Raw genomic sequence first — 23043 nt, forward strand, 5'->3', positions numbered from 1 at the left:
ATATATATATATATATATATATATATATATATATATATATATATATATATATATACATATACTATCTATAAACGTTCCAGAATGTTTATAGATAGTAGTTTTTGAAATAATATGCAAGATTTTTCTAATAGTTATATCACTTACAAAAAATGTCTAACCTTCATTTCCTTGCATTTTTTAAATTCACTTTCTTTTTAACATACCTCTTGTTAAATGAGCTAACCTACAGTGTTACATATTTTTACAGACTGATTTTTTTTATAGGTTGCATATATGTATGTTTTTTTTTAAATTATTGTTATTAGTTTAAGGCATTTTTTATAGATTGTTGGTGGATTAACATTGGGTGTTGGCATATATGCAAAAACTGAAAAAAATCTTGGAAATCTAGGTAGCAAGTTACCATGGTTCATGGATCCTGCAAATCTTTTTATTATTATGGGATCTGTTGTATTTGTTCTTGCTTTTCTGGGTTGTATTGGTTCTTTGAGAGAAAATATTGCTATTTTAAAAACAGTAGGTTTTGATTTTCTTTTTTTTTTTTGATTATTGTCACTTTTATTAAATTTATATATATATATATATATATATATATATATATATATATATATATATATATATATATATATATATATATATATGTATGTATGTATGTATATACCAGGCTTTTCCAGGAGTAGCATGCGGTTTTTTGTCTCATTTGTCCACGTTTTTTTTTAAATTTAAGCAAATTGATTACAGCTGTTTGCAAGTTTTATCATTTTAGGCGTTTCAGTGCTTTGCAGAAAAAGCTAAGTTTTAAAAACAAAGAAAGCAAAACTATAAAAATAAAAAACAATAAATCTAAATAGAAAAAAAAAATTAATTATTTAAATGATTCAATTCTAATAATTTTCTAATAATTTAAATAATTATTTAAATGATTTTCAATTCTAATAATTTTCTAATAATTTAAATAGTTTGTTTTTATTTTTGTTTTTTTAGGGTGGTTGCTATTAAATTTAGTATTTTAAAAGATTTTTTTTTGCAATACATATACTTGTTACATTAACATTTATCATTTGCTACCAGACTCAAAAACCAGTTATTTTAATGGAACACATATAGCCGTAGGAGCCTCCGCAAGAAGGAGAAAATATCATATTAGAATAAGAGTTTGCCAGTACAATCTGCTTCATGTCCTGCTGCTTTGTAGGATATGCCTTTTTAGGCAAAGGCTAGGAGATGCCAACTCCGATTTAAAACACCCCCTGCCTTGGAGCTCTTGGTTGAGTAAAGGCTAGAGATGGTGTCTCGATAAAAATACTCATCTTGGGCAGATGTTAAATGCACCCAGCTACTGTCTTGTAGAAGGCCTCCTAGGCAAAGACTTAAGGGGTAAACAGATTTTATCTGTTGACCAGCCTCGCACCCTTTCTTCATCTATTAGGCTGGCGCAGATGTATTTTTAATACATTGTTTCCAGTTTAGGATGTTGAATGCTGGATCTTCTTGACTCAAGTCATGGGTTTTGCTTGTGTCTCTGTTTTTATGACTATGCAACTCATTCTATTATCTCCTAATGAAGGTACAGCTCTAAAACTCAGTTTTATGGTTCTGAGGCCGGCTGGTAGTCAGGTTTCCCGAACTCTGTAGTAGCTCTCAGAGAGGCTGATTCCATCAACAGCTGAAAAATATCAAAGTAATAACAGTGCCATTTTGCGCATGAATAGTGTCCGTGTTTTTAATTTTGGTGTGCATTGCGGAGGCCACATTTGTAGCCCTTTGTTACGGCTTAGGGTTTATTAATAGTAATGAGGCAATTGCTTGGGCTATTAAACAGTGTTCTGAGTACTATCTATGCTTTGAGTCAAGTTCTTCAATCTAATTTAAAAATGAATAAAGTACCAAAAACTATAATACACAAAAAACCATCATCATCACCAAGTTCTATAAACCTATCATTCACTAATATTCGTAGTCTTCAAAGTAACTTTTCTTCGGTTGAGTCGTATCTCTTGCAAAGTTCACCAGACCTAATTGCTCTTTGTGAGACTAATTTGAGTTCGGCTGTCTCATCTTGTGATCTTAGTATTGATGGTTATCTTCCTCTAATTCGTGAAGACTGCAATAGTCACATGCTTGGCCTGGGCATTCACATTCAAAAGAATTCACCCGTTTGTCGTGAAACTAGGTTTAAATCCACAGACTATTCTTTCATGTGCTTTTGCTTAGCACCACTTCACTCTGTTGCCTTTCTTTTTGTTCTATATTGCTCTCCTTTATCTCAAGACTGCACTCTTTTTGACATTATTTCTGATCATATTGACCAAGCCCTCTCTCTTTATCCATCAGCTAATATAGTTTTTGTCGGTGACTTTAATGCTCACCACTCTGAATAGCTTGGCTCTAGTGTCAGTGACTCTGCAGGCATTAAAGCCCACAACTTTTGTCTTTCTCAATCCCTAACTCAAATAGTCAACTTTCCATCTCCCTTTCCTGACAACCCGAATCATCTACCTTCTCTACTCAACTTATGTCTTGTTTCTGATCCTAATCAGTGCTCAGTTTCTCCACATTCACCCTTAGGTTCTTCTGATCACAGTTTGATCTCTCTAAAACTAATATCTCATTCTTCTTCATCACCTGAATCCCCCTAATATCGAACCTCTTACAACTACAGTAAGGCTGACTGGGATTCTTTCCGTGATTTTCTTCGTGATGGCCCTTGGGTAGAAATCTTTTGTCTTCCTGTCGACAAATGTGCTTCTTACATAACTTTGTGGATTCAGGCTGGCATGGAATCTTATATTCCCTCTCTACGATTCCAGATCAAGTCTCACTCTCCTCCATGGTTTCCTCACACTGTGCTGCTGCGATTGCCAATCGAAACCGTTACTTCCATATTTATCTGCAAAACAATTCTTCAGAAAACAGACGTCTGTTTATTACTGCTAGAAACAATTGTAAAAAGGTTTTGTCTAACGCTGTAACCCGCTATTCTCAGGTCATAAAATCTCGTATCTCATCTCAAAAATTAGGCTCTTGTGACTTCTGGAGAATCTTTAATAATATCAATAATAAGGGCAAATCTATAATTCCACCTCTCTTGTGTGGTTTAGACTTTGTCACCTCACCTAAAGACAAAGCCGAATTGTTTGCTAAAAACTTTTCATCAATATCATCTCTTGATTCCACTAGTTGCGTTCTACCTGATATTGCCAACAAACAGGTTGATCCATTGCTTGACATTCATATCACTCCAGCATCTGTATCTAAAGCGATTTCCTGCCTATGCTCTTCTACAGCTTGTGGCCCGGACAACATACCTGTTATTGTCTTGCAGAAGTGTTCTCCGGAGCTGTCATCTATTCTCTCAAAACTATTCAACAAGTGCTTATCAGAGTCTTGTTTTCCAGCCTGCTGGAAAGCGGCATCTGTTATCCCTATCTTCAAAAGTTCTGGAGAGCGATCTGATTCGTCTAACTACCGTCCCATAAGTCTTCTTCCTATCATAAGCAAGGTTTTTGAATCTTTAATTAACAAACACTTAATTTCTCATCTTGAATCTAATAACTTACTTTCTGACCATCAATATGGATTTCAATCTTCTTGTTCTACAGCTGATTTGCTAACAGTAATAACTGATAGATTTTATCGTGTATTAGATGAAGGTGGAGAGGTTAAGGCCATCGCTCTTGACATTTCAAAAGCTTTTGATAAAGTTTGGCATGCTGGTCTTCTCCATAAGCTTTCTTCTTATGGTGTATCCGGCAACATCTTTAAGATCATTGAATCTTTCTTTTCCAATTGTAGCATAAAAGTTGTCCTCGATGGACAACACTCTTCTTCTTATTCTGTAACTTCAGGGGTTCCTCAAGGATCTATCCTTGGCCTTATACTCTTTTTAATTTACATTAACGATCTTCCAGATATTCTCACATCTAAGGTGGCATTGTTTGCTGATGATACTACCATTTATTCTTGTCGTGATAAGAAACCAACACCCTCTGATTGCCTGGAGGGGGCATTTGAGCTTGAAAAGGATTTCACTTCTGCTACAGCATGGGGCTCACAGTGGCTGGTGGACTTTAATTCAGATAAAACGCAATTTTTTTCAGCCAATCGTTATCGCAATAATTTAGATCTTCCTATATTTATGAACGGTGATGTACTCGATGAGTCACCTACTCTTCATCTTCTAGGACTAACTCTTACTTCCAATCTTTCTTGGAAACCATATATCAAATCGGTTGCAAAATTAGCATCTGCTAAGGTTGCATCTCTTTATCAAGCTCGTCACTTTCTTACTTCGGATTCTATTCTCTATCTCTATAAATCTCAAATCCGGCCTTGTATGGAATACTGTTGCCATATCTGGGGCGGATCTTCTAATGATGTCCTTTCTCTTTTAGACAAGGTGCAAAAACGCATTGTAAACATAGTTGGACCTGTTCTTGCAACCTTCAACCATTATCACATTGTTGTAATGTTGCTTCTCTTTCTCTTTTCTACAAATACTATAATGGGCACTGCTCGAAAGAGCTAGCGTCTCTTGTGCCATCTACTAAAGTTTATTCTCGTGTTACTCGTCATTCAATTAAGTGTCATCCTTTTTCTGTGACTGTTCCTAAGTGCTCCAAAAATGCTTATTTGTCTAGTTTTTTTCTTCGAACATCAGTTCTTTGGAATTCCCTTCCTTCATCTTGCTTTCCTGATTCATATAATTTACAATCTTTTAAGTTGTTTGTCAATCGTTATCTTGCTCTACAATCTTTATCTTTTCTCTTTCAGTAACTTGCAACTTTAATTAGTGCCTGCTTGCAGCCTTGTTGAAAGCGAAGATGTTTAAAAAAAAAAAAAAAAAGAGTTTGCTAAATATTTATTAAAAAGTATTAGAAAGATGTCCAGTATAAAATCACAGAATCAAAGCAAAGATTTATTATTAATATTTGTTTATGTATATTTCACCAATAATATGGTAGACTGAAAGAAAGGGGATGGGTAGAACTAAGCATACTGAGCCGAATGTTAAATAGCAACAGGTATCCAAAATTACAAAGCGCTAAAAGATTGGGGATAAAAAAGTACAGAAATAGAAAGGTAGTATGAAACAATTAAGGCTATGTGAAAAAAGTGTAGATCACATGGCGTAATTGAAACTTAAAAACTATTTATACATGTATATGTGCCTGTATATATATGTAAATTGTACAAGAAATCTGAAGGTAAAATAAATTTGTATTATTCAATAAAAGTTTTATATACAAAAAAGAAAAGATAAATGGTTACAAAGCAAATATATGAGCAGTGGGATTTAAAAGAAAAACAATAAAAAATTGGATAGTGGTGGGATTCGAACTACAGGCAAAGGTGTGTGTATCTTGGAGGCATGTCAATTGTGTTGCCATGTTGAGTGATGAATTCAAACTGTAATTTTAGTTGCGTGTATTGGCCGTTAAAGGCTCATAATAAGTTGTTTTACCACTGCTTAACACATTTGTTGTTGCAATAAAAATAAAAGTTTTTTTCTGGTACCAAAAAGTAACTTTTTTAGGGTGTATTCTTTTTTTTCTACAACTGTAAGTATAAACTTTATTTTAAAACTGATTATCTAAATTTGTAAAGCATGTTTTAAGCTACATTTATGCATGTTTGAAAGTGATTAACTCCTAACCTATAAATATATGGTAGTAATTTTGTAAAAACTATGGTAGCGGTGTACCTTGGAGTTAGCTAATGTTGTGTACCTTGGTGGTACCACCAAGGTATACACTTGCATGATTTTGTAAATACTATTAAGAATAGTATTTGTTATGAAAGTATTTTCTTAATGTAATATGTTGTTATAGTTTATTATGATTTTTTTTTTTTAAGATTCTCTTTAGTATAATATGATGTGTGTATTTCTTTGTTAAAATGTAATTATTTTTATCAAATTGTTATCTTCTCTTTGATAATTTTCTCAATTTATTAAAGAGAAGATAAAACTGTGTATCAGTTGGACAAATCAGACATAGTCTTTCAGTTGCTACATCCCTCTATTACAGAAGGTTCAGCACTACAACTGGAAAAACTATAAATTGGCATTAACTTTTATTACTTGAACGTAGAGTACATATATGCTAAATCAAAGTGAAAGACTAAATATTACTAAACTTTAAAACATATTAGTTATTACTCTTTTCTTAATCAACTTTATTTCTTTTGTAAGTTTTTAACACTTCTAAGTTTTCAGAAAAAATTAATTTATTGTAAATTTACTAAAGCCATGTGGACTTTCAATGTTATTGTAAAGGGGCTCTATGAAAAGATTGTGATGACACCAGTCATCCGTATCTTCTTTGAACCCCTGTCTGTTTTATATATAGTTTATATAAATCTGACTAGTTAGATTAATATTATCTCAGACAAGGCTGATTTACATCAGCCTCATTTGAGATAGTAGTCCAATTATCCTATAAGTAAACATTATGGCTGATTTACATCAGCCTCATTTGAGATAGTAGTCCAATTATCCTATAAGTAAACATTATATCAAATTTCTACCATGTTAAGTACTTGAAACAAATAATACCTCCTAGGTTAAAACAATAATACCTCCAAGGTACAATATACATACCTCCAAGGTACACCACCAGTGGTGTACCTTGGCTGTAGTGTAAGCTATTTTTTACAATTAAATAAAGGGATGAAAAAAATTTGTCTGGATCTTTAATAAAAAATCTTAGAGTAACTAATATCATAAAGTTAAAGAAAATATATTGTTACAGAACATATTGAAAGTATTTTTTTTTATACTTGTAAAAGTTTGAAAATACCTCCGAGGTACACCACTCTCACCTATATAATAGTATCTCTTTAAAAGAGGCATTTCTTTGAATATATTATTTAGCAGTGGACATACTTTTATCATGCTTTTATCATAGCAAGACAAAAGTATGTCCACTGCTTTTATTTAATATTTTAAAAAAATTTTAAGTTGCAAAGGCTAGACTATTTATAAATGTTTATTGAAAAATGTTTAAAGTATTTTAAACATTAAAAAATTATATTTTAGTAATTTAAATTTTAGTAGTTATTAAATGTTTAAAACACTTTAAACAATTTTTAATTTGTAGTTGCAAATAATAATTAATCTTTTCTTCCATTCACTTTCTGCTAGGCCAATATATACTTTTTCTGGGGTGTTAGGGGGGGATACTATACATTTATAAATAACATTTTCCTATTACAGGGCAGTTTTCTTTCTTTATGCAATTGCAGGGTGGGTATTCTTTTGGTTTTTCTTAACTATTTTTCTTGTTGTGGCTTTTTATTATACTTTCGATATTTTTGGTGCAGCTATAACTCAATTTGATGGTGTTTCGGTGAATGGTATAACTCAATTTGATATAACTCAATTTGATAGTATTTAGGTGAATGGAAGAAAAGATGGACTAACCACAAACACTTATTCACAAATAAAAAGATGAAAAATTCAACCACCCTTTCAAAGTATATATGGCAGATAAAAGAAAACTTGAAAATCACACCAAAATTAACTTGGTCAACAATTAAACCCCGCCTAAAAAGTAAATAAGTCCCACCTACAGCAACGTAACAAAAAAAATGCTTGCTTTGTCTTCATAAAAAACTTTACATAATATCATACAAAGGTACGCAAAAATTATTAAATAAAAAAACAGAAATTATATCTAAGTGCCGTCACGAAAACAAGTTCTTGCTTGACTACCACGAGCCCAAAGATTAAAAAACCAAACCACACTCGCAAATAGTTTTAGTTTTATAATTGTTTTTTAACGCCACGATGTTTATTGAGTGTATTTTTTAACAAAAAAAACAATGTTTTTTTTTTTCTTGGCTGGGTTCATACTAGTCTCAAAAAAGTCACATTTGCAAGCATAACACAGAAACCAAGATCGAAATATTAAATTTAAAATGCTGCTGGAATTCGGTGACTGACTCGAAATTAATCACTTTATCCTAATCATGATGTAATTTGAAAAATGCATATGCTATAGTTCCTAAAAAATAATTTCAATTTTAAAAAAGTGTTTAAAATAGTTTTATTGTTTACAAAATATTACTTAATTATAATTTACTTTGTTGACTATAATTTACTTTGTTGGCAAATATATGATGTGAACTATATCTTTTTTTTTATTTCGCTTTACTTATTTAGATTAATTTAATTTTACTGGTGGTTAAAAACCACTTTTTCAAAAAAATTGAGTTTTTTATTGTATTATTATTTTAATAAAAATATTTAATATATTATTTTTATAATAAAATAAAAACATATAATAATTGCTGTATTTAACTAAGAACATTTTTTTCTATTATGACAAATAATTATCGGTTATCGGAGATATTTTTGTGTACCCATACATTTTTTATCCCAATAAGTATACTTTTTTAGTAAAAATTGATCCCCGTAAATAACTTTTAGAAAAAGTGAAAAGTAAACTGTAAAATGTCAACTATCTTATAACCTGCTGTCGGTAAGAGCGCTGCTACATTGACAGAGTCTACAGAGTCTAGGTCAGAATTAGGGTTAAGGCTGGTTTAAATTACTGTAATTAATTGTTTTTGTATATAGATGAATAAAAAATAAAATATAATATACAGTTAACTCTCATTATCTTGAACTTTTGTGTATCTCAAACTTTATTCCCAGTCACTTTAAGCCAAATTCCTCTCAATATCTTGAACTCTCGATATCTCAAACTTTTGATATCTTGAACTTTTTTCCTGGTCCCATAAGTGTTCCAGATACCAAAAGTCAACTGTATAAAAATTAAATAAAAATAACAAAAATAGTTATAAAAAATATATTTTTATAACAAATTATTAAATTTAAATATGTATGTATGAATAAAAATAGACATCAAACAACTGTGGTTAAAAATACTTAACAACTGTGATAATGATCTTTTTATAAATTATTCATTAGTAACTAGTAAGGTTTTATTGTATAATGCCCTCTCTTAACTTTTAAACATGATACTTGGTGAAAAAGACTATTGTACTCTTGTTCACCAAAGAAAAAATTATTGAGCACAGTACTTTTAAGGACAAAATGGGTTTAATCTCATTATGCCTCTTGCAAAGCAAGGTACAACATCACTACTGCATATTAAATAATTAAAAAATTACTATCAGTAACTAATATCTTATTGTCATTTCAAAATGCGTTAACAATTAAGTAAAACTTCAAACAGTTATAACTAACCTAATTGTTTTAATCTTATTTGAACCAATTTTAAAAAATGTTACTGAAGTAAAACTTTAGTAGCATTTTTTATAATTGGTTCAACTAATTGTTGTAACAACAATTAGTTATAGCAAAATGACTATCGGTAAAAAATATTTGTGACATTTCTTGTAGAATTCTATTACTAATCATGGATTACATCAATAAACAGTAAAAGTCAAATGGCTACCTTAGTGATCATGTGATAATACTGTTCCTGCAACTTCTTTACTAATTTGTGTTATTTTTCTTTCAACATTTTTTTCAATTTTTCTTCAGGAGTATTTATAACAGCTAAAACATCAAAGCTGTTGTACTGAAACTATTACTATTTGATATCTTGAGTTTTCATCAGGGCTGTCATCAATTGTTAGCACTAAGAATTTCTAATACCATTATGTTTTATTACGATTCCAAGATACAGTTCCGAGTTTGATCCTTACTGCGTCCCTGGTAGTACCACGCTCAACTTGTTTCTCCAAACATCAATCTTGTTTGTCAAGTTTTGTGTTTTAGAATTATAGAGTTGAGAGAGGGCTGTAACCACAACTACAGTAGCCTTCTCAACTGTAGCGGTCTTTTTGGCCTTGGGAAAGTGAATAAGTATTTTTTTTTTTAAAAACCATTAATAGAATTAATTTATGTTCTGCAGCCACCATTCAATCATGGATAGATTAGCTGACTCTATACTTGATGTGCATCAATAATTTTTCTTAAAGTTAATCTGATCAGAACACAAGCTTTTTTATCTTGACTCAAAAAATACTTCATTTCTTTCTATTATGGAAGTCAACTTTAAAAGTGTTAATTTAAAATTGGATGTATTATGTTTATTAGTGGATGCTGGTTTATAAGCAGATAATATTTAATAATGTTTAATAATATGTTGCTGTATACATCTAAAATAAAAATGTTGAAAACATCTATAATGACTGTATTAAAAACATCTATAATGATAGCATTGACAGTGTCTATAGCAGTTTATATTGTTTGTAATTTAATTGAATATTGTTATGTTATAATTATTTTATTTTATTCACTGTTACCTTATAATCTATAAAGTAGGGGTGTACCAGATTGGAAATTTTGAATTCCGGCCAGAACTGAATTTGCCAGAACTGTTATCAAAATTCCGGCTGGAACAAGCACTACACTTATGCAATTTTTTACCTTCAACAATTGAAAGTGAAAGCCTGCACCTTAGCATCGTGGCTACATAATTTATATTTATAACCTATAATATATATATATATATATATATATATATATATATATATATATATATATATATATATATATATATATATATATATATATATATATATATATATAACCCAATGATATATTATATAAACTAAATGCGGTAGTGGTGTAGTGGTAAGAGCGCTTGCTTCATAAGCGAGAGGTTTGGAGTTCGACTCCCACCACGTCCCTGGAAGTACCGCGCTCAACTTGGTTTCTCTGCACAGCGGCCTTGCTCGGAAAGGTTCGTGTTTCGGAGTTAAAGAGTTGAGAGAGGGTTGTACCACAAATAACAACTAAAAAAAATAAAAAATAAAAATAAAAAAACACACAAAAAAAAAAAAAAAAAAATGAGTAGCCTCCTCGACTGTAGTGGCCCCCTCGGGCCTTGGGGAGGTGAATAATCTAAAAAAAAAAAAAAAGATGTCTAACTTCCGGGATTTTATTGGACAAAAAATGAAGCTGCTTTTTTTTTGTTTATAAATATAGTCCGCCATTTGTAAAAAGAGCAAAAGCTGAAGCTAATATATCAAATAAAAGTTATAAATGGAAGTCAAAAGTTCCCAATAAATTAAAAATAATTCAAAAACATGTTAATAATTATAAAATAAAAGTTTTTTTATGAGCCTATTTTTATTAAGAAGTTTTTTAATTCATAAAATGCTTCGAAAGCTGTCATTTCACTTTTCTACTCAAAACTTTAATCCTTTTCTAATCGTAAATAAATTTGGAAATCATAAATTATTATTTTACAAGTATTCTAATTTGCTCTTAAGACTATTACATAAATAGTATTTATATTTAAAATATATTTACTTCATATAAAAAAAGGAAAAGTTTAATAATATTTGTCTACAAATTTAATCTGTCATTTGTAAAAAAGGCAGAAGCAGCTTCACTTTTTGGATCGAAGTTAGATATCTAGTTTATCTAATATATCATTGATATAACCTATTTCATTAACTTGATTCTTTTTTCATTTAAATCTATTATGTTGTTTTTATTTGTTTCTTATAATTTTATTTGTTGAAAGATTTAATCTGCATAATATTTATATTTAAAATTATTTCTTTGTTTTCTGTTTTTCCTTTTTAGGTTAAAATTGAAATATTTACTATATTAGGCATCCTATACTTTTGAATTGTTTAAAATTTAAGTAACATTTAAAATGAGACTACTCTCAGAGGTAGTTAGCATTTTTGATGAAAAAAGAGCTAGTTTGTTACCCAAATCTGGATAGCAACTCTTTTTGCACCACAGTATTAGTAAACTTCTACAAATCCTTACATAATTGATTACTGCAAATAAAATTTCATTGTGTTTTTTAAGAATTTAGTATTTTTTACCTAGGTTTTTTACCAGGTTTTTACCTGCATTCCTGCCTGATGTATTGTAATACTGGTGGTAATTAGAATGACCTAAAAGTTACAAATTCCGGCCGGAATTTTGCTCAGAAAGGAATTCTGGTACATCCCTACTATAAAGTAATTTTGTTTAGAAATAATAATGTGAATAGAATGTTAAAATACTTCTAGTATTTCAACGTTACTTCTAGCGCTAGAAGTATTTTAAAAAGTAAAAGTATTTTGAAAACATAATTAGCATTTGTTTTATTTTATTTTATGTTTTTTAATTTTATCTTTGCAGTTTGAGTATACAATCGATATACTGTTATTATTGGAAGTGATAGCAGTTATTTATGTTTATGCTGATCGCAACAGGGTATAAGTATAATATGTTTATAATAAAATGCTTTTTTTTTTTCGTTTAAAAAACATTTTATGTTTATTTAAAGTGAAAAAAATATTTTTAAGAAATGTTTTAACTTTAAGGTAAAAAGAAATATTGAAAGCATGCTTAAAAATACAGTTATAAATTATCGTGATGATGTTGACCTTCAATCAATAATTGACTGGACTCAAGAAAATGTGGGTATTTTACATTAACTATATATATATATATATTTATATATATATTTATATATAATATATATATATATATATATATATATATATATATATATATATATATATATATATATATATATATATATATATATATATTATATATATATATATATAAATATATATATATATATATATATTTATATATATATATATATATATATATATATATATATATATATATATATATATATATATATATATATATATCAGATGCATCTATTTAAAAAAAAAATTTTAAACAATTGTTTGTAATAATAGAAATAAAAAAAATAAAGCAATTAAATCATTTTATTGCAGCTGAAGATTTAATTTAACTTATTCATAATTTATAGTAACTTAAAAATTATCTTTCAAAAGATTTTTAGAAAGATATGGAAAAATAACGGGTGATGCAGAAGTTATCGGACAAATCCTAATTTCATTATTTGAGCATAATAGTTAGTTTTTGTGGTTTTATGCGTAAGCATAAACGTTCTATAAAATATAAACTTTATTATTTAAAACACAATTATTTGAAATGAGGTTAAATGCAGCTGAACGAGAATCTTTTCGAAAGCAACTAAAAATGTTTTTTGTAAATAAACCTAATATTAAAAAAAAAAAAAAATCGTAAATCATTTTGAAAAGGAAGGATTTGCTCGAAGTACAATATATGATAACCTAAAATAACTTGAAACTGTTCAATTGTTTTCTGATAGAAAGCACCCTGGTCGTTCGACATCCTGGACTAAAGAAAAGAAAGCCGAATTAACGAGACTTGTCAACAATCGAAAAGGGGTTAGTCAGAGAAAAATAGGTATTTAATTCGGTGTAAATCAATCGACAATTGGTCGTCAGTTAAAAAAAATGAATATTAAATATAGAAAACGTGAAACATGAAAGGCGTCAGAGCAAAATTGAGATCAATTGCAGATGGTGGTATTTTTTCATATAAAAAATAATATATTTTTATTAAAAGATAAATGCTTTATTTAAAAAAATATAATAGTAGTTTGTTTTTTTATTTATAAATAAGTTATTGACGTTTTTATTTTGTCCGATAACTTCCGCATCACCCGTTAGATATAAGCATTTAAATTTATCATAAAAAAATATATGCCACATAAAAAAAATTTAAATATAACATTTGTTAATTTACACAAATCCATTTATTTTAATCAATCATTATAATTAATTTTTTATTTTATTTAAAGCCTTTGCGTAAAATAAAAACTCAAGAAAAGATCAACAATTAAAAGTTATTTATAATGTAACAAAAGGTCAAAAATCTCCCCTTTTCTTTGCATATCAAAAGGACAAAAAATTGTCTATTTATTTGTATCATTAACAGTCTGTGATTATATTGAAATCTTGCTCAGGTGAATAGTGCGTTCTAAATTAAGTGTTCTAGTCTTGTTTCAATATTGCATCTTTTTTCATATGGTTTATATTATTAGTATTTTGCTTTCATATTTTTGTTGATGAGACATTACAGGGCGCCATACAAAAAAATTTTTATCATATTATACTAAATTTTGTATTAAAATTTTTGTAGATATCTGAAACTGGACGTTGGCTCTAAGATTCAGACTTTAAGGGTATAAACTGAATGTTAAATATGTTAGTCTATTCTATAGTTATTGTATTCTATAAAAAGGGTGATTAAATTTGTTAGTGTATTCTAGGATAAGTGATAATGTTCTTAAAGAACAGAGTAGTGATAAATTAGTAAAAAAAATTTTTGGGATAATTCTGAAAAAGCAGGTTGCTGGCTGCAACCAACTTTTTCAGATTAATAAAAATTAGTTGCATATGCATGTATTTATTACCACAACTACTTCTTACACTGGAACTAAAAAGGTTGGTATGTGTTTATACTTATATATTAGGTATAATTTAGTTTTAAATTGGGCACAGGTTTTTAAAAGACTCTTTCTATATCTTTGAATGCTTATAAAAAGAGGGGTCCAAAATTAACTTTTTTTTACATTTTTTGTAGTTTAACTACTTTTTCTTAAATAATTTTATATGATGATTTTGAATTATTTTTTTCCATTAAAAATATTTAGCCTTAGCATTATAAAATAATCAGTTGTTAAATTTAATGAAATCATTATTATTATGTGTATGTAGAATCCATTGTAAATGGTATTTTTCTTTTACAAATAAAATATGTTAAAATATGTAATCATTATTAATAACACAAAAAATAGATTATACATGAAATTAGTCCATATAAAGAACAATTTGTTCTGATTACTAGTAAAAATGAGAAATAACTTTATAGCATTCATGGCACACGTTAAATTTCTGTCTTGGAACCAAGAGATTAAATGCTAGCTTAATGCTTTTCCGCATGTGGAAGTTATTGTTTTGAGGACTTTGCAAGTAAAATTTTTAAATTATTAGAGTGTTCTTCTGTAGGTGTAAGACTTTCTTTTTTTTTTTTGAATTTTAATCAACAATTATAATTTTAAAGAGAGTTGATTTTTAAAGAAATGACCTGCTTGTATCCTTAAAATAAATAATCTCATTCTTCAATTGTTTTTTGCATTTAACAGATCTTTCAATATACTCATTGACATCTGATTTACAAGTAAATGGGCTTTTGTTTAACATCTCTTCACTCAATCACCTCTCTTTTTGTTCTTTATTATTCTCTTTCTTCTCAGGACTGCGCTCTTCTAGATGTAATTTTGGACCAAATTACAAAGCTGTCTCATTATATTTCAACCAATATTGTTGTTATTGGTGACTTTATTGCTCACAATGAATGACTTGGCTCTAACACCTCTGGCGCTGCTGGCACTAAAGCTTTTAACTTCTAACTTTTAACTTCTTCTTAACCTTTAACTTTTCATTTCTCTATTTCTTTCTCAGATACTTTGTGACTCATTTTTCAGACAACCTTAATTACTTACCTTTTCTCCTTTGTGTTCAAGTCAAGTCAAGCCTTATTCTACTCCATGGTTTTTACCTTCTTTTGAAACTGTATTTCTATTTCTAATTGTTTTTGTTTTTCTTCATCTTTTTCACAAGAATAACTTGCCTGAGAACTCTCCTGAGAAAATATCTTTTTTTATTATTGCAAGAAGTTAATGTAAAAAGATGCTGTCTGATGCTAAAATCTAATATTCTCGGTTTACTAAATCTTGTATCTTATTTCAGACTTTTGAAAAAACTTCAACAGTGTATTTCAAACAAATGTAAGCTTTTCACTCCATCTGTAATTCATGGGTTTAATCTTATTACCTCTCTAAAGGATAAGGCAGAATTACTTGCAATTAGCTTTTGTCCCTCAAATTAAATGCCTGGTTTAAAATAACATCTGTGGTTCCAATTTTTGAAAATCTGGGATACACTCTGACCTCTCCAACTATTGTTTGATCTGTATTTTTTTTATTATTGGCTAGGTCTTTGTGTCTCTAAGCAACAAATTTTTAAAATTTTATCTTAAGTTTCATAGCTGGCTTGTTAAATTTAAATAAACTTCTAGGCTGACTCAAAGAGCAACACTCTTCTTTATTTCCAATAACTACTGGGGTACTGTAAGGTTCCATCCTTAGTGCATTATTTTTTTATTATCTACTTTAATGATCTTTAACACAACAAGTATTGTTTACAGTAAATAACATCACAGTGTTGTTAATGAATGGCAACCTACTTACTAAGTCTTTTACTTTATGTTTATTTGGACTATTTCCCTGACCTCTCATGGAAACCATGTACACAGTTAATTGTAAACGTAGTACCTGCCAAAGTTGCTTGTCTTTATCATGCTCATCATTTTCTTACTTCTGATTCCTTTCTCACCCCCTACAAATATTTTCCCCCTGTTTCCTTATTTTCAGTAAATTCCTGAGACACTCCTTATTTATGCTCCTATTAATGTACTAATCTAATGTGCATTTAGTGTTGCAGCATGGTTTTAAAAAGTTTGATTCGTTTTTAAAAAAAAAAAAAATTTTTAAATGTCAACATGGTACTCAAATAAAGTGAAATTTTATAAAAGTTTTAAAAATGAAAATATTTTATGAAAACGTGTTTTAAAAATTCTTAAAAAAAAAAAAGTTGAAGAGAATTTTTTTTTTTTTTCAAATATCAAAAAACAACAATTTTTTTGCAATTGCATCTAGAAGAAATTTTCTTTATAAAATGATGATTATTTTTAAAATTTTAAAATAGAGAGATAAAACATGAAATACTTTTAAAAAACTTTTATTTTTATTTTTATGGACCAATCAAATCAAGGCCATGTGGCACCACTAAATAATGAAATATTCCAAAGATTTTTTGCAAACTACATTAGTACATCAATTTTATTTGCACCTTTCACTTTTAGACAAAATCCAAAAGTGCATTGTAAATTTAGTTAGACCTGTTCTTTCTGTGAAACTTTACTGTCCCATTATCTAGGCTGCATCTTTTACTTTTTTTCTACACGTCATAAATCATAATCGCTGCTTAAATGATCTATTATCTCTAGTGTTATCAACTAAAATTCTTTCTCACTTGATTTTTTCTTGAACATCAATTTAAAAAAAAAAATGATTATTTTTGTTTAATTTTTTTTGTTTACCTTTTTTATGTATCTATAACACAACCTAAAAAACAATGTTTAACTATTTTTTTTACTTTATATATTGTGAAGGCTTTTTTTTGCTAGCTCATTGTGAAGGTTTTTTTTTTTAACTTAAATCAAGCATGGGCAAAGGGCAATTATATATATTTGATTGTTTTAAGTACTGATGCATATAATGGGGCGGGGGTTATAAAAAAAGGGGGTAAAATAATAATGAAAACAATCCAATTGTTAATTTTTTTGCTGCTTTTAAATCAATTTTTTCAAAATATCTCAAAAATTAACACCATTAACAATCTCAAAGATCAGCCATTTTAAAATGTCTGTAATGATTCCAATAACTTTTCCTAAATTTTGTTATTGTTTTATAATGTTCAGAAAATTTTTTTTGAATGTTTAGCATGCTTTTATTGTCTAGTGTAGCAAATTATTAAAATTATTATCTAGTGTATTATTAAATTTATTATGTTAATGTATATTTCCGTATAAATTTATTGTCTAGTGTAGCAAATTATTAAAACTCATGGGAAACTGGGTATTTCTTTGGCTATATGACACCCTGGTATTTGTTTGCTGTGCAAATAGAAAATTATGTAAAAGTATCTTGAAGTAAAATTTATATTTTTTAAAAGGTTAAATGTTGTGGTATTCAAGGTCCAGAAGATTGGGAACTAAATATTTACTTTAATCATTCAACAAAAGCATCACCTGAAGCTGGAGGCGTACCATTCTCGTGTTGTAAAAATGTAACCTCGATATTTCTCTTTTTCTCCTTTGTTTTATTTACTTTATCTAAATTTTTTAAACCAATTTAAAAAAACTCCTTTTTTTTAATTGTTTACCAATAGAATATGAATACACAATGTGGATACAAAGTGAGAAGTCTCTCTGTAAGAGTTTTTTTTATGAATTTTTACTTTATTGATATGTTGTATAATTGCTTAACATTATTTTTTATTTGAATGCAATGAAAGTAATTTAAAGTTATTTTTATTTACTTTTTAGACTTCAGAGAGACAAGCTGTAATTTATACTGATGGCTGTGTTGACTCAGTAATTAATTACTTTTTGAATGAAGACAATCTTGTGCTTCTTATATGTGTTGCTGGAGCTATGGTACTGCTACAGGTAAGCATACATCCAAAATTTAAACTTAAAATCAAAATTACTTAAAGCTGTGATGAATAGTTATTCTGTTGCTTAGATATAAAAGTTTATATAGACATTGCAATAATGCAGAAGTAAATTTGAAGATGATAAATTTTTTTTTCATGTTGGAATATATATTTATCATTCTTTATGCAGTAACTGCTTTGCACTAAAAGAACATGTTTATTTCAGGCCTATTATAAATTTAATCTACAAAAGGATGATACATCCTAACATGAACATATGTGTTACAAAATTAAATGTTAGATTTTTAAAATTTAAATATGTTTTTGTATTTTATATTTTCTTTGATTAATGATCATATTCTTTGAAAATTTTAAATTAATTTATTTATAAAAAATTCGATTTAGTTGATAACAACAGGCCTTGCTCATAATTTGGTTAATGGAATACAGAGACAAAAAGCGCAATGGAATAGATATCAATCAGCTCTTGGTAAATTATTTGTATTATTCAAAATTATCAATTCATATTTTTAAATACTTCATTACATTTTTTTACAAAATCATTTTTTTAAATCAATACAACAGACCATTTATAATTACTTAATTTGGTAGGAAAGTTACAATAAAACTAGAAATAATATAATATTTATATATCACCTCAAACTTAATTATAAAGATAAATGATAGAGTAAAGGCATAGAAGGAAAATTTAGCCCTTTTCAGAAACAGCCCATGAAAACATCATATATCTTTTTCAAATCTCCATTATACTTTTTTATATTTTGAGACCCTTTACACTTGGGTGACTGTTAAATGTTTTACGGTTTATTATTTTCTAACTCACTACTGCCATGGTGGCTCGAATTTAGATAGCTTTAAAATTGAACCAGTACCAGTAATCATAGATAAAGATGCAAATACTATCAATTCAATTTCTTAATGAATTCTTCCAAGCTCAAGACTCAACTGTTGTCATTAATGACTTGAAAATCCAATAAAAAAGTTTAAAAGATAATTTGTAATTTTTTCTTGCCCGAATAAAAAATTACAAAGTCAAGCAACCAATCATATAACTTAAAATAAAGTGAAAAATAATTTTTTTCTTTTTCAGTGAAATTTTTTGATATTCACAATGATCTTGTGAATTTCAAAAGTTGTGAATATTGTGAATATTGCATAAAGGCTCCATAGAGATAATAATTTAACAAGTATGAGAAGAAATGTAAGAAAACTATTGGAACCTAAACTTTTTTTATTTGGTAGATTTTTTATAAGATTTGTTACCTTGTTTACATTTACTGGATCTATAAAAGAGTTATTATTTTAGTTAATTATATAGTCTGTAAAAATACATTTAAGAGAATTTTTGTTAAAAGTGTTAGTTGAATATTTACAAAATAATTATTAAATATGTTTGATACAGCTTTGCTGTCTGAAATCATATTTAGTTTGAGGTTAAAAGATTTACTGTAAACGAAAAAAGGTTTGATATTGATAATTTATTTTATACTTTTCTTTGTATTTTTTACATTGATTAGGTTATTGTTATATTGCTATAAACTGTATGTACTGTAATTTTTTGTAGAGTTTCATATGGTTGCTAATTTTGTTTCTATAACATTTAAATTTATTGAAAATTTGAGTTTTAATGTTTTGTTTATTTGCTTTTATATACTTTTTATATAGTCAGTTTTTAGTAGATACTGATTTAAGAATTCCACTGGTGACCCAAGGTTTTGTTGAATTTGTTGAGCAGTTAATTTTTAAATGTTGTTTATCAAGAGTTTTGTCGAAAGTTTTTAAGAAAAAGTTCAAGGATTCCTTGAGTTATTAATTTTTATTTCCTAGTCTGCATTAGAAATATCCAGAATGAATTTTTGTTTATCAAAATTTTGGAATTTTCTTTCATAGTTACTACCTTGATTATTTTTGGAGGAGTACAAGGAATGCAGATTAATTGTGTCAAATGATTAGAAATTGATGTTGTAAGATTGTCTAAAATCAGATCAAAAGTCTGGAAATTTAAAATTATGTTATTAATGAGTCTCTTGGATGTTGCATTTATACATTTAGGTTGAATTATAGAAAGAAAAAAAGAATAAGAACATGTATCAAGATAACTGAAAATAACTTTTGAATCATTATAATTTATCAAGCCCATATTGAAATAACCCATTAGGACAACTTGTTTATTTTCAGAACTAGGCCTTTCAAATAAGGGATTAAGATGATTAGTAATGAATTCATTAGGGTTTATTGATGGATGCCAATATATAGAGCCAACAATAATATTTCTTTTCAGGGAATTGACAATTTCAACAACAAGAATTTTTATATGCAGGCATCAAGAAATTGTAGCCCATGCAGAAAGTTATGTCAAGATGAGTTTTAACTTGTTATGATGAAATTAGATTTTGGATAATTAAACAATGACCTGGTTAATCAATTTAATTATTTTTTTAGTATCTTTTCAAATATACTTAAAACGTGGACTAGAAGTACGTCACAATACTTGGAGTTATTTGTTTACAGAAGAAAAAAGGGTTTACAAAAACTTGATTGTTTTAAGGATAACCACTATCTGTTAGCAATATTTGACTGCTATGAAATTTTTATTAAACATAAAAAGGTTTGGAGCTGCAAAGTACAATAATGGTCTGATTAAAAGCACCACAATATGGTGTATCCCTTGTAACAGTTGCATGTAGTTCTTTCATAAATTTTATTTTAGGGGCATACGCTGAAAGAATATCTGATATGGGATTGCGGCTACTTTAATAAATTCCCTATTTATTCATCAATTATAGCAGGTAGAGGTTATAATATTGAAAATACATGCACTGATAAAAAATTTCTCAAGCAACACAAGGAGTATTAAAGCAACACCAGAAGAAGTAATAAAATGACATCTGAAGAAATGATAAAATGACTTCTGAAGAAATGATAAAATGACTTCTGAAGAAATGATAAAATGACTTCTGAAGAAATAGTAAAATCACACTTGAAGAAGTAGTAAAATGACTCCTAAAGAAATATTAAAATGACACCTGAGGAAATAACAAAATGACACATGAAGAAGTAGTCAAACGACACCTGAAAAAGTAAAAAACAAATAACATTGCTTATTCAGAATTCGAATTGATCAGATAATTGAAAGAAAATTTTGAATGATTGTAGATTTCCTGTATCACGTCTTAAATACTAATGACATCATCGTGATATAAGCAGCTCGTTCAAACTAAATTTTTATTATGAAATAATGCTGTTTACAGAGTTAATGATTATTTTCGAATATTTAATCATGTTTATTTTGTGAGATATTATTTTTGCTTTATAAAAAATTAGTAATTGTTTTTTATGATTATATACTACAATAATCACACTGTCCTTATTATTATCACAGTATTTATTCACTTTTTAGTTAATAAAACTTTTTTTCACTGCCAGCTACTCTTTAAATCTTTAATAAATATGCGAAATAAGACAATCTATTTCCCACTCAAGACATTGTAATTCTACCTTCTCTCCCGCTTATTAGAGGTTCGAAAGTAAAAAAACTTCGCAAATTATTATGGCATCATATTTCATTTCATGTGGGGAGGGGAATAATTGTTGAAAAGTTAAAGAGTGTTTTTTTTTTAATTTTTTTTTTTTTTAATTTTTTTCATATTCTTTCATTTTTATTACGTTAATAACAAAAAAAGGTTCTCGTTGCCCTTTTTTTTATGGGGTCTTTGAGCATTCTAATTGGGTCCCTGACCATCTTAACGCAAAATAGTTTTAAACTTCTTACCAGCCAGAAGATTTTCATAATGGCTAGAAAAGTTTTAATGTGATGACTAATTTTTTTGCACCATCTTCTCCATGTCCTATCAGAACTTGTAACCTTTACCAAATACTTTTGATACATTTTTACAAGCCTCTGTATCATTTCTATTTTGTTGAAATTCATATAAAATACAGTGGCGTAAATGAACTATATCGGTAGCCATGGGTTATTATTACTTCACACTTAAGAATAATGCAAATCAACTTTATTATAGTGAATTTGCAATGTCAGTATGTATACATTAATCAAGTGTGTATGTGTGTGTGTTCGTATGTAATAAATAATAAACAGTTTGTTAAATTTTTTAATGCGAGAGTTTCTATCATCTTTAATTTTTTTTTTAGATACTGGTATGCAATAGATGGATTTAAGTTGGAAAGTTTTGCTTCGATTTGTATAATTTATTAAAGTTTATATTATTTTATATACGACCTTGCTCGGATAATTTATTCATTATATTGTTATATTTCTTTGTGAATAGTTCAAATCAGCATTAGTTTAGTTTATTGGGGTTTGTAATTTCAATGTGATGTCTTTTAAATTTTTTTATAAATTTTTTTTTATTTTTACCAATAATAATTGATAATAATCATTTTATAATGAATTTGTCGGATAAACAGTTTTTATATCTTGTAAAAGAGATTAAAAATAAAAATTATTTGCGTAAAATATTATATTTATTCGAAGTTTTTTTTTTTAACTTAATGACATTTAACTACTTGTATTCATTTTATATAAATAGTGTGGGTGGCTACAAAGGGGCGGCTTGAGGTTCTCTAAAGGTTTTTACGACTCATTCCTTATTTCTTTTACGCCTGCTACTTTATTCCCTAATTAATAACGATAATAAAATTAAATTTCTAGTTTAAATATCTTATTAAAACTTTCACTAAATCGAACTCATGTTCAAAAACCTTGATAAAATAAAAAGTATGTGGCTCGGAGTCACGTGAGTATAAGACTCGCGACATCCTTTTTTACTTTATCTTATTACTTAAAGCCGCCCATTAATGAGCATAATAACATTGGTTGGAATTTTACGTAATTGTTTTCTAATATATATTACACGACTTATTATGAACATTTTGTCTAAT

General features: G+C 28.0%; 1 protein-coding gene across 1 annotated transcript in view; it reads left to right on the plus strand.

Moving 5' to 3' along the window:
* Nucleotides 1–22635, plus strand: part of LOC100214562 (tetraspanin-5) — a 26387-nt gene extending 3752 nt beyond the window's left edge. Inside the window, exons 3-10 of the mRNA XM_065812954.1 lie at nt 325–516; nt 12125–12199; nt 12310–12405; nt 17638–17751; nt 17854–17895; nt 18011–18133; nt 18526–18610; nt 22294–22635. Coding sequence (XP_065669026.1) covers nt 325–516; nt 12125–12199; nt 12310–12405; nt 17638–17751; nt 17854–17895; nt 18011–18133; nt 18526–18610; nt 22294–22310 — 744 coding nt within the window. The 3' untranslated portion in view covers nt 22311–22635. The remainder of the gene's footprint in view (nt 1–324; nt 517–12124; nt 12200–12309; nt 12406–17637; nt 17752–17853; nt 17896–18010; nt 18134–18525; nt 18611–22293) is intronic.
* Nucleotides 22636–23043: the final 408 nt, after the last annotated feature.

This window comes from Hydra vulgaris, chromosome 12 (genome assembly GCF_038396675.1).
Source record: "Hydra vulgaris chromosome 12, alternate assembly HydraT2T_AEP".
NCBI classification, from domain to species: Eukaryota; Metazoa; Cnidaria; class Hydrozoa; order Anthoathecata; family Hydridae; genus Hydra; species Hydra vulgaris.